Consider the following 13,724-nt stretch of genomic DNA (forward strand, 5'->3'; position numbering starts at 1 on the left):
GCTTGCCCTGTAAGGGGGTGAGTACATGCTAACAACTGACCAGGGCTCCCCACAGTGAATGTGCTTAATACCTTAGGAGCCCACTCTAAACTCACAGTCCGTAAACTATCTTGTTATGCTAAGATATATTTAAATGTGCACACTTAGGATCTCCTGAGAAAAGTCAGAACTCAGTTTAAAAGAATTGCCATAGGAAGTCTGGGGTTTAGAAGTCAGTGGGGCTTCTTCATTAGGGTGGGTATATATTCATATCCCACTGTGTCCGGCTAATGTTGCTCATGTGTGCATGGGTGTAGGGTTTTCCGGCGGAGCATAGGTAATCCTCTCCTTTCCTTTATAAACAGAACTTACAGAAGTAAGCAGTGAAGAGGATTGAGCCCCTCTGCCAGTCTCTTTGGTCATGATCATACGCTAGCATCTTTAATTTTATTTTATTACTTGTTCACTTTACATCCTGCTCACTGCCCCCCCCGCCCCAGCCACCCCCCCATGCCTTCTCCCAATCTCCCTCCCCATCTCCTCTGAGCAGGTGGCAATGCCTAGGCATCTCTCCCAACCCCCCAATACTTTAAGTCTCTGCTAGGTTAGGCACTTCCTCTTCCACTGAAGTCAGACAAGGAAGCCCAGGTAGAGCATATCCCATGTTCAGGATAACCCCATTCCAGTTGTTCAGGATCCATATGAAGGTCAGGTTGCACATCTGCTACATATGTGCAGAGAGACCCAGGTCCAGCCCCTGTATGTTCTGTGGATGGTGGTTCAGACTCTGAGAGCCCCAAGGGTCCATGTTACTTGACCCTGTTGGTCTTCCTGTGGGGTTCCTATCCCCTTCAGGGCCCACAATCCTACCTCCTTCTCTTCCATGAGGGTCCCTACGCTCCATCCGCTGTTTGGCTGTGGGTGCCTACATCTGTCTGAGTCAGCTGCTGGGTGGAGCCTCTCAGCGGACAACATGCTCCTGTCTGCAAGCATAGCAGAGATGAGGTGGTTGAGTGGTTAAGGTAATGGACTACTAGTATCTTTTCAGAAGCAGAACCCGGAGCTCATTGTATAGAATATGTAGAAGTGGGACCCAGAGCTCAGCATACCAAAATACATAGGAAGTGGGACCGAGGCCGCTGGCCTAGATGCTTACAGGTGATTCTGATGTCCAGTAGGAGATTTGCAGCTTACCTCACCATTGTGAATCTTCGTGGTCGGGGACAGCATTTATTCTTAATGTGTGGACATGCATGAGTGGCTTTTCCATCATCTAGGACAGTGGTTCTCAAGCTTCCTAATGCCGCAGCCCTTTTATACAGTTCCCAGGTTGTAGTGACCTCCCCAACCACGAAACTATTTTGTTTCTAATGTCAGGAGTCATAGTGGAAAGATCTACTATGCCACCTTAAAGGGGCTTCAACCCACAGGTTGAAAACTGCTGGTTTAGGGCCCCGTGTGTCGTACAGAATCCTAGCCTAAACTCAGAGCTGCTTCACCAGGAAATCACGTCCAATAGTGTGGGCTTTAGCAACGCCCCAATTCGCACTGACACCACCTCAGGCTTAGGAACCGCTGCGCCTGCCACGTGTGATACTTGAAGCTCTGTCATCTCAGGTAGGGGATTGGTGTTTGTCAAAATGTCAGCTGTAGGAACGCAACACAGTATGTGGTAAGCATAGCTGGTGAGGGGCCTGCAAGCGAGACCTGGCTCTGGCAGCGTTCACGACTATGAAGCTGGGCAGTTTCATTTTCATCCAACTGTAGTTTCTCTGTTTATAAACTGTCCATTGCTGTACCGAGTTGCTTTATAGATTAGCATCATGAAAGGGCCACACTGGAGGTCTGACCTCAGTATGCACTGTAGGCTGGAAATCTGTTGTTTGCAGAAAAACAGAAGGGCTGCCCTTGCTCTCAGTTTAGACCGTGGTACTCTCTGCACAGCCCTTACCAGACTGACTTTGAAGTGTCTCTTCTGCATGCCTTGAATTGCTGTAATGGCTCTCGGCAAGGACAAGGCTGAACTATTTTGGTCTCAGTGAATACGGTAGCTTTTGTGTCCTGGAGTGATGCCAAATGCTATAAATGTTGTGGCCTAACAAGGTCTTCACATGTAACAGAAAGCTGGCCACTGCAACTGTCTGGTAGAAGTCTGACAGATCTGAAGGGGTTTGCGTTCCACACGACTTACCATTTTCCTGCTTTGGGTTACAAGGTATTAAGTTCAGTGCAGCCCGGGTGCAGCTCACATTTGCTTCCCAAAGTGAGATGTACTTGTTTATGAGATGGGATTCCTGCTGTCATTTCCTAGAAGCTAAGGTCATGAACACTGAAACGTGGGCCCAAGGAGAATGACTGGCACGGGAGTCACCCAATCGTCATGTGGTAGAACTGAGAAAGCCGCATGTTTAGGGATTAAAGGCAGAACCTTGTGTTCTGGTTGCTTGTTGCTGTTTTTGGGGTTCCTATATACTCACCGGTTTAAAATGTGATTTAGTTTTAATCCTTTTCTGCTCTTTAGAGCAGTGTCCACTGTATTCCCGAGTCTGTTGGTACTTTTAAAGCATTTTTTCCCCTTTATTTTACATAAAAACCAATAACACAGGTATGGATAAAACACCATAAGAATCAAAACACATGGCTTCAATTCTTTTTCTCTTGGAAATGGTTTGTGATATGGGGTGGGTTGGCATAGAAGCCACGGCTAAAAGTAGCAGGCATTGGCTTTACTGATTGTCTTTCAGACAAACACTACTGCAAAAGTTGATTAGCTGTAAGTATATCTCCTAACTAGATGCCTGCTTGCTATAATGCACATTTAAAAGGCTTAAAGAGCACTGAGGGACTCTAGGTTGTTTCAGGACACCTGATGTAAGGTGAATTCCCTGTTGTAATTCCACCTTCCATAGAGCCCGACCACAGGGGGCAGCACTGAGTAGGGGCTCAAAGCCATAGGTTTTTCTTTTCTCCTTCTCCCCCTCCCTCCCCTCCCCCTCCCCGTCCTCCTCCCCTTCCTTTTCATCCTCCTTCTTCTTTTAGATTAGATCATCATTTTTATTCATACTTATTATTTTGCTGTTCAGAATTAAACAATTTCTTTTTTACATATTCACTATATCCGGCTCACTGCCTCCCTCCCTGTCACCCTGTCACAAGTCACAATCCTCCCCCTTCCCTGCCCCCACCTGCTCATGCTCTAGATTGTTTTTCCTATGTTTTCTTGGCTGCCTGTCCTTTGCTAGCTAGGAAGTTGCCTTGGCTGCAATAATCTATCAGAATCGCCATGTAGTGTGAAACGCTCACCACCATGTGGCTCGTGGCTGTGCCTTTTATTGTTGATATTGTTGCTATTCTATGAGGAGCTGATGGGGATCTAAAACTGTAATTAATACAGTGATCAGGAATAAGAGTAATTTACTTTGTAAAGCAAGGTAGGCTACCACGAGTCTGAAACAATTGACTAAGGGTAAGGAAGAGCTCTCAGAACTCTCGGTAGCAGTTGCAAAGGAAAAGTTCAGTAGACGGCTAGAAAAGGAAATCATCTGGAAAACAGAACACAAGCCCTCAACGGGAACGCAGGACAGTGTAAAACTTCAAGGGATTTGTTCTGGGAGCTCCACCAAAGGACAGAGCTCCCAAAGGACACAAATAATTAAAGAAAACATGTTAGAGCAAACGAATAGGGCTTTCTAGATCTAATAGGCTTAGAAAACACACACTAGCGCAACTGGCTACAACTCGGACTGGGGCATGTTGTCATGAAATTTCGGAGTGAAAGGGGAAACAGTGCCATATACACAGAAGCTATAGACTGGGAAAGCTATAGACTTTTGAACAAAGGGTGCTGAGCAAGGGTAAGGGAGGACGAAGGAAACTTCTCAAACATCCAAGGGAACTGTTAATGAAATGGAGGCAAAGAATAGGGACCTTTGCAGCTATGTAAATCAAGACAAATACCATCCCAGTCTCCCCTTTCTCAGAAAGTACCTGGTGAATGTGTACCCCCAAAATGAGGAAGAACACCGAAAAAGAGGAAGACAGGACTCTAATGCCAGGGGGTTCGGAGGAAATTTTTAGTTTGATGGTGAAGAAGCTACCGGGAAGCTCTATAGATTGAGTTCAGGTCAGGGCAGGAGGACAAAGGTCTCAAGATACTGAGGTCAAAGATGATTGGTGGGTGGGTCATGTGATGTTTGACCTTACGATGATCCGTTGGAGAACTTCGTGATTGCCGAATAAGACCTCATTATACAAGACGCAATCTGATGAAATTGTGGTGGTTACGTAGCTAGCCACAGACAGTACTTACAAAGGCAGGGCAAGAAAAGCAGAAAGCACAGATTTAACTGGTGCTGAAACAACATTAGGGAAGGAGGGATAGAGGGGGGGGGGGGTGAGAGAGCGAATGTGTGTTTTTTAAAAAAAAAAAAGCAAGAATACTTATTTCGTCTTCCAGATCATGTTTGAACCAGAAAGGCTAAGGAACGATACAATGATTTATCAGTATAAATCAGAGGTTCTCAGTAGGGGTTGGGGGCTTACCACCCCTTTTGGGGAGTCACATGTCAGATAAGACTTGCTTTTGAGGTGCCCAGTTCAAAGTGTGAGAGAAGAAGGTGATAGTAAAAACTTTGCCTTGGAAGAGGGGCTAACAAAATTTGAGTTTTAGAACATTGTACATGTATTACTTCGATTAAGGGTTAAAGTAAGATTTAATTCCTTGCACCTCCAAATTAAACACACACACACACACACACACAGACACAGACACACACACACACACATAGACACACACACACACTCACTCACTCACACACACTATTTATTAGAATATATGAGGGCAGATTTAAAAACAGTAAATACTGTGGAATGTTGTGTATCTCTGCAGAGGTGCGCGTCCATACCTGACTTGCGTTTGTGGTCACTCCCTTTAGAACCTCTCCGTGTCTTTAGTATGTCTCCTCCTCATTCCTTGTGTTTGATGCGCTTCTCAACCCACTCTTGTGTTTTCCTCCCTTTATTTGGATTAGCTTTTTATTTTTGCATGTAACATGAGAGGGACAGATAGCCATCTGCTACGGTATGTTTTTTAGATTGTGTTGCGATGTCTACCAAGAGCGTGACATTGACTGACACCTAAGATTGTAAAGTGAGTTGATTTATTGGCATTGGCAAGTATTAGGTAATAATGAATGAAGCAAAACTAATAAATTTTAGGAGGCCTCTTTGGGAGTACGAAGGACAGAACTCTGGTTCCTGTACAGGCTTGGCCAGTACTCTTGATTTTGACAAAAGACTTGTTCAGGCTGGTCTTGAACTTGTTCTGAAGTTCATGCTGGTTCAAATGTGGTCTGTAATCCTCCTGCCTCAGCCTCCCAAGGACTGTGATTACATTATTTCTCTCTCTCTCTGTCTCTCTGTCTCTCTGTCTCTGTCTCTCTGTCTCTGTCTCTCTGTCTCTCTCTCTCTCTCTCTTTTACATATTTATTACATGCCTGTAGTGTGAATTGTGATGTCTGTAATACATTGTAAGGAAAGTATGTGTCGCTTGCATGGTGTCTTAATGCCCTGTCCTCATCTGCGCTTGTCTGTGTGAGGGAAGACTTATCTGAACTCACTGATCTTGTGGATGAGAAGCCTTTAGGGCCGACACGGGAATAACCCCCAAAGCTTGATGCATCTTTGTTGTTGGTCCAGCAGCTGAGGAAGAGCAATGGCAGTTTGGAAGAGTTGCGTGTACCGTGTTCTAGTGGCTGTCAAACCGAGGGGTTAACTTATGCTTAGGTGCAGTGAAATCTATGAATTGCCTTCTGTACTCTTCCCGTAGAACTGCAAGGTGCAGCCGCCATGATTCTATCTATGCTCTTCACACAGGGAGCTAACAGAATGAGAGGGCGGCTCGGAAGTGTGGACAGCTTCGAACGGTCCAACAGTCTTGCTTCAGAGAAGGTATCTGGCATAGCTCTCTGGTTTACCAAACACTGCTGTTTGCTAGCCAAAGCCATGGTGAAACATGCATGCCTAATTATTTTATGATGAGGTGTTTTTTGTCTTTGGATAAATAAATATCAGATGCTCTGTTGTTTTAAACGGGAAGATTCTGAGTATAAACGGTTTATTTTTTATCCAGCTAAGCTCCCTCCTCTTGGAACACAGTCTGCCCTTCATTGGCTAACTCTGGACCTTTGTTTTGCACTACAGACAATTTGTATATAGTATTTGAGCAACTGTTGATTTAAAGTCAAACAAACTGAACTGTCCAATTATCACCCCACAAACACACACACACACACACACAGACCAACACAGCACACATACAGACACACACAACAACACACACACAAGACACATATACACAGAAGACACACAAGGCACAAAGACACATATACACAGAAGACACACACAGACACAGATACATTCACAGACACACATACACATACACATGTATACACAGACACAACATGCAGACACAGACAAAGGGCATACACACAGACATACAAGTCACAAACACATACACAAGGCACAGACACAGACACATAGGTCATAAATCCAGACACACATGTAAGGCACACACACAGATATACAAGACACAGACACAAACACACACAGAAGGCACATACAGACACACAACACATGAAGATACATGTACACATAGAAGCACAGACACAGACACACAGACACACACAAGACACATACAGACACATAATGCACAAAGACACATATATACACAGAACACACACAAACATATACTCAGACACACAGACACACAATACACACACAAGATACAAAGACACATACATAGACACACATACACATACATACAGATACACATAAGACACACACAGACACACAATACACAAAGACACATATATACACAATACACACATAGACACATACAGAGACACACAGACATACAACACAGACACAAGACACACACAGACACACAAGACAAACAGACACACAAGGCACACACACAGACACACATGCACACACACATACACACATGTGCGTGCACATGAGTCCCCTAACTTGTTGTTATTCTTTTCCCATGTTACTTCTTTTCCTCTGTTTTGCTTTTCCTTCTATTTCAGCTGCAACATCATCCTCTCTCTCACAGACAGCCCTATTGTGGGTTTCCTGTTTCCTGTTTTCTGCAGCACGCAACTTGGGGCACTATCACTCTGCGTTGTCCTAGGAAAATATTATCTCTCTTTTTTTTAAATTAAACTTTTGCTGGCACCAGAGACCTGGTTGGTACGCGTCTGTTATCCGTAGCCCAGCTCATCAAGGCAGACGATTTCGCTGTGGTGCCCATTTAAGTAGCATACCTGACTGGATTGAGAGATTTATGCTGTCTCTTCACCGGATGGGAGACGCATTCCAGAGGGCTCCCTTTGGTTCATTTCCTGTTTTTCATGCCTTTTCAAAGAAATTTACCACAGGGATCATGCCACTGGACAGAAATATCCAGAGTGGAGGAAGATAATTCATGGGCTTTAATTTATTTTTCCAAAAGCTTTGCCCTGAGCCCCGGGCACTGAGGCGCTGTGATACTGTTTTGACATTACTGGAAACTTGCAGAGCCGTAGGTCACAGAGGTTAGGAGATCCCTGAACGAGACTCCGCCCCCTTTCAGTCATGGCCTCTCTTCATCTCTCTGGCAACAATGGGAAGGGTACAGTAGCCCTGGCATTTTGCCACAGCCCCCAGGGGGAAGAGCACCTTTTCTTCTCCGCCTTCTTGCTTTCCTGACCATCTTTTCAAACGCTCCGTGACACCTGCTTATCCGCAGCAGTGGGTTGTGGTGAAACACATTAGTCTTCACCCGGGTTGAGTAAAAAGAAAAACAAAACAGTTTTGTCATGAGTCAGGAAGACAGGTCTCCTTTCGCTGCTCAGCCCTGAGCGTCTGGTGTCTGTAGCGAGCCTCTGGGGGCAGACACCTTCCCGGTTTCTGTTGTAGGACTTTTCACCAGGGGGCTCTCCTCCTGGGACACCGCCAGCCTCTCCACTGTCCTCCGCCTGGCACACCTTCCCCGAGGAGGATTCTGACTCTCCGCAGTTTCGAAGACGGGCCCACACGTTCAGCCACCCACCTTCAAGTTCAAGGAGGAAGCTGAACTTGCAAGATGGGAAGGCCCACGGACTGCGGTCCCCTCTACTGAGGCAGAACTCCAGTGAGCAATGCAGGTAGGTCCTGGCCCGTTCCCCAGGATGGGACGGCAAAGTTTATTGTCATTCTGTTAGGGTCACTTTGGAGTCGGTGTGGATTGTCGTTTATGCTTTAAGCAGACGTGAGGGTTCAGATGGAGCAGAAAAGAAAGGAAGATGGGTGAGCTTAATATACCCCGAGAAAGTCCTAACATGTCAAAGCGAAGCTTTTTTTTTCTTTTTTTTTCCCAGAAAAAAAAATAGAGAAAACATGGCAAGCAATTGTTTTTCTTTAAAAACAAAACAAAACAAAACAAAACAAAACAAAACAAAAACCCAAAAAACAAAACGGAGTAGCACATATTACATCCTGTCTCTTCAATGCTGGCGCTGAGGGAGTCAAGCAGCACCAATGTCGAACCTAGAGCTTCTTGTCAGCCTGCAGTCACATACTAGGCTGAGGCATATGTCCAAGTTCCCTTCACATGGGAGATAACATTTGGCTGTTTTTACTACATAGTAAATTAAAGCTAAGTATGACAATTACTACACATTTTATCATTTTATCTAAAACTGTATCTATGAAGGATACACACACACACACACACACACACACACACAGACATGTATATTTTTAACAAAAATTATTTGCTCTCAGGTAAGCTCAGATTCATGTCTTGAAGCCATTTCGCCCCCTCTTTTCTCCCCATGTCTTTCACGTAGACAGCTGGGTTGACTACCCATGTTAGAGACATAAATAAAACCATCTGAAAATGTCCTATAAAAAGACCAAGTTCACTTGTTATCAGATTTACTTTCCTGTTGTTTCATGTTTTGGTCTCCCGATCCGGCTTTCATTGCTGTTTTCTGATTGATTTGAATTCTAAACACCAAGCAGATTATAAAACACACAGGCCACTAAAATAAAGAAAATCAAAGCAATGAACTGTCTTCAGATCCTGTGTGTGTGTGTGTGTGTGTGTAAAGGAGATTAAGTGTTCATAAGCAAATTGAGTTTTACCTGACAATAAATTGCTTTACCCCAAGAGCAAACTATTGTCAAGAATAAAAGGGGCCCAACATTTCGAAAGACAAATGATGTCTTTTCCAATTCTTCCCTGAGTTTCCCATATGTTGTATTATTTACGTTGAAATAATTTCAGTCATCGTCAGTAATAAAAAGGTACCATTTCATGTTATTTAAATGCACTCTGCACTGAAAACACCTTGTTTATTAACAGAGTCATGTGGGATACTTAGGGCTTTGGATTAACAGTACCTCAGGTCTACGAAGGAAATAGCACGAACATAGTGATGGGTAAGCCAGAGATAATATGTACGGAGACTGACATCTGTCAAACACGCTATTCACCAGTATGTAGAAGGGGTTTGTATCTTCAGAATACTTAATCTCTGTATTGTTCATCATCAGTTTATCCTCAGGAAACTGTTTTCCTGTAACAGTTTGTGTTTTCCTACTCTGACCCTTGAAGTCTCTTTTGCAATGTAAACGTTGTTAAGAAAGACAACTTGTGTAAGGGCGGAGCTTCACCTTAGCCACTGAGCAGAGGGCTGCATGCTCTTCTCTGTAAGTTCTGTGCAAGCTCCAGTTCGCTGCCCTTCAAGGAAGGAGTAAATTAATAGCAAGAACCCATTTCTGTGCTTTTTCTTAGTACGTGACAATTTCGCTGAAGTGTAGATTTTTAAGAGAAATCTGCTGTGTTTTCTGTACTCAGTGTTCTCCCGTCAGCCCGGCGCATGTGCAAGGAGAGTAATTCTTCCTCCAGCCTTCCAAGCCTTCACACCTCCTTCTCTGCCCCTTCCTTCACTGCTTCCTCTTTCCTGAAAAGCTTTTACCAGAGTTCAGGTAGACTGTCCCCACAGTATGAAAATGAAATCAGGTGAGACCGGTATGCTGTCTGACAAGCACCATTTGCTCCGGTGATGCATTGACAATGTTACTAAAAAAACTTGACCGGTTAATTTTAGAGGGAAACTTGTACATCCGTGTGTTTGTCCTAACGTGCTTCTAATGTGTTGACTTCAATTCCAATTAATCTTACTAAGAAAACGTGCAGTTATGAAGCTTTTTGAAGATGTGATTACGTATCTCTGAATGAGGTTTTGATCTATGAAATGCCTTTCTTTGCCACCATTCCAGAATCTAAACTTCACGTTGTTGGAAACAACAACATCATGTTGTCATCATGTAGTAAGAAAGCTTTTCACGGCCTTGCTTCTATATTTTTAGCCTTTGGGTATATTCTTGGCAGCCCAAAGCCACTGACTAAAGCAGCTTGCTAACAGGGTGGGTGCAATATTTCTTTATTTGTAAGTATGTGGCATGCCTTTTGATTTTTTTTTTAATGACCAGGTTTACATTTGTTGCATGCTATGCAATGGGCCCAGGAGAATGTCAGTGGGTGCTCTCGGAACACGAGAGAGATCTGAGCCTTGTAGCTCTTCTTTCTGCTTTGCCCTAGAAGAGTTACGTAACTCTCACAGCATACACTTTCCATAAAACTAGAGACAGTGGTCTTTAGGGAACTGCCTCTTTGTGAGTTGAGATTATAGTGTTCTATAGATGCTAAGTGGGCTGTTGTCAGTTCACAGGATATGATAGGATTCCTCTAAGGGATTGCTGTTGACTTAACAATCCCAACTCCTTCCTATTTTTGTGTCTAGCTTGATTCATTCCTTTTTTAATACTGTCTAGTATTCTGTTTAATTGAGCACGGTTTATCTGCTTCCCTATTGATGGACATGTGGACTGTTTCCAGTTGTTTCACCGTTGGCAACCCTCATAGTCAAGTAGAGAATCGTTTACTGTCAGCCAGCATGTGTGCCACTGATACCTTCTTGAATATTCTTTTGTTTTCTTTTCTTGTAGAGGTAAGAACATCTGAAAGCTAGCACAGAAGTAGACAGGCCTCATTAAATGCTCAGATTTCATACATCCCAGAGTTATTTCTGAACGCTCTTTGTCCATATGTGCCCACTCATTCATGCTGGGTTAGCATGAATAAGAACGTGAAATTTCCTTTCAAATAAGTGCAATGTGCTCAAACAGAATTTCTGGTGACCTAAGGCCAATAAAATGAAGAGCTTTCATGGGGGAACACTGTGGGGAAAGTTTCTAAAGAAGCTTGCTGTGAAACAGCACACTCTGCTGTGGACTAGGCTGTGAGTTTAGAGAACCAAGAGTTTCCACAATCAAGGTATCGCTAACACTGTCCTCTCACAGAGGACATCGTTCAGTAAGACCAGATAAGCATATAGGGAGAACCCCATCTTTCTTCCTTAGTGAGGGAAGAGCCTTTCCCCGTATGACAGTTAGAAATGGTCATCCAGAAGCTGAAGGGTCGGCAGAGACTGGACGTGAATCATAGGCTGTTTCAGAGGTTGTCATTAATACACAGAGGTTACTTCTGTTGTTTACTGTGAGGTTGTTCATCTGTCTTCAGGGATTCATGCTTATTTGTGTTTTGTTTTTCATGATTGTTTCCCATAGCCCTCCATTCCTCATGCTAATGGGAAGGTGCTGAAGCCAGAAGGTGGAGATTATTTATATGTACACACACACACCCACACCCACACCCACACCCACACCCACACACACACACACACACACACACACACACACACACACACACACACAAGTTTGGGGTTGGAAAATTCCACTGTTAAGTGGCTTTGCCATTTGCAGTGTTGCCTTTGAAGGTATAGAAATGTCCTCGATGTTCAGAACATTGAAGATTGTCCTTTTAGATGTTTTTTTCAATCGTGACAGATTCTAAAAGTTAGAGACTAGGTCCCCCACCCCCCCAACTCTTAATTTAATAGCACAGGGTCAGCAGGCCTGACTCTAGATGACCCAAAACCATTTTCACCGGAAAGCACGCCAACTCTAAGCACACAACTCAGTAGGTCACTAAGGAGAGAGCACCATCATGTCACCACTACCCTGGTCATGAGTGGAAGGGCACCAGATGTCTGGTGGCAACTCCCATTTCCCCCATCATTGATTCCCTCTGACCTCACAGAGCAGATCTGGGTTTTGCTGCTTGAGAATGCTCGACAAATGGGATGATGGAGCATCCTTTTATTTCCACCTCTGGATTCTTTTGACATTGCTTCGTGAGATTCATTCCTGGCTGTAGGCAGCTGCAGTATGTTTAGTTCTATTGCTATACTATGTCACATTCTATCTAATATATCACAACCCATCCGTCTGTGCTCTTATGCGTGGACAGGTGGCTGTAGGGTTTTGTAGAGTGCCATTGCGACAGTCATTGTGTATATTTTCAGCTGTAATGCACATGTATCATTAACGGGTGTCTCCAGAATAAAAGTATTGGACAACATGTGTGTTCTTAGGTTTGTCTAAGCAGCTTGGACATAAGTACACCACTTACAATCTTGAGGAGCATATATATCTTTCTATTTTGGAAGAATATCAAATTTATAGAAAATTACAAAATATTATAGGAGTTCCTTTAATCCTTTATCTTGACTAATTTTAAACATTTTGCTGCATCTGCTGTCCACGTTTGCAAAGCTCTGTCCATGCGCACATGCATGTGTGCATTCTTCAATCTAGTCTATGTGTGAGCAGATTATACTGCATCCTTTGTTCTTAGTGCACTACGATGTCTTTCCCAAGAAACGATGACATTTAAGAGAACGATTTTAACTCAGTGGCTTCTGAACTCTCTATCTCTCATTATCACTTTTTATAGAGAGAACATCATGTACGTACAATTACGATGATTTCTCCAACTATTCATAATGACGAGGGAAGGAGGTATATAACATTATCAGCTATCATTTCCCTGTCACCTGGGTACCTAGTATCTTATTAGTAGCATAAATGAACGTCTAAATATTCCTAGTCGCGTAGGGAATAGGACAGAGCTCCGATATAGGCTAGCGACAGTGTTACTTTTTAGAACAGGACCACTGTTCTGAATTACTAATTCATGTTAGGGTACTGAGGAAAAGAAGCCAAGGTCTTTTGAATGTCACAGTTTTCTGGCTGATAGAGTCATTTGCACAGATTTGAAATTCCAGCAGAAAAGGAATGCATGCATTTTTATGATTAATACCTCAGTTCAAATTAATTTTTGAGAGGTCACATCATTTCTCTTGGTAGCGGAGTCATAACTGTGTCTGATGATTCATGTTTCTTTTATAATGTATATTCACCTAATATGGCATTTCCATTCCAGCAACACACTTCTGTGCTGGGGAGGGGTTGCTTTACAAGTTTTAAGCTTATGTTTAAGAAATTATTTATATTGAAGTTTGTTGGGAAAGTAAATGGTTATTTTCCAGGCGATACTCTTTGCTTCTATATTTTTTTTTAGTGAGAAAGAATAAGATGTTGCTGATAAAGTGTGGTATAGTTTTTGTTTTATAACTCACACATATTCATTGATTGATATGATTATTTACTATGGTTCACTGCTGAATTAACTTGCCTGGGACTTACTGATGACTGCTGGGATGCCTTTTAAAGTCTTGGTTTGGGGAAGCTATCTCTCTTGTGCTAATGCCGCTCCTGTTTCCCTGTTGCTAGACAGGACACGGCTTCAG

General features: G+C 43.3%; 1 protein-coding gene across 1 annotated transcript in view; it reads left to right on the forward strand.

Moving 5' to 3' along the window:
• Positions 1–13,724, forward strand: part of Tbc1d4 (TBC1 domain family member 4) — a 187,562-nt gene that overhangs the window by 143,612 nt on the left and 30,226 nt on the right. Inside the window, exons 9-10 of the mRNA XM_032917640.1 lie at positions 5,854–5,928; positions 7,942–8,168. Coding sequence (XP_032773531.1) covers positions 5,854–5,928; positions 7,942–8,168 — 302 coding nt within the window. The remainder of the gene's footprint in view (positions 1–5,853; positions 5,929–7,941; positions 8,169–13,724) is intronic.

This window comes from Rattus rattus, chromosome 12 (assembly GCF_011064425.1).
Source record: "Rattus rattus isolate New Zealand chromosome 12, Rrattus_CSIRO_v1, whole genome shotgun sequence".
Taxonomy (NCBI): Eukaryota; Metazoa; Chordata; class Mammalia; order Rodentia; family Muridae; genus Rattus; species Rattus rattus.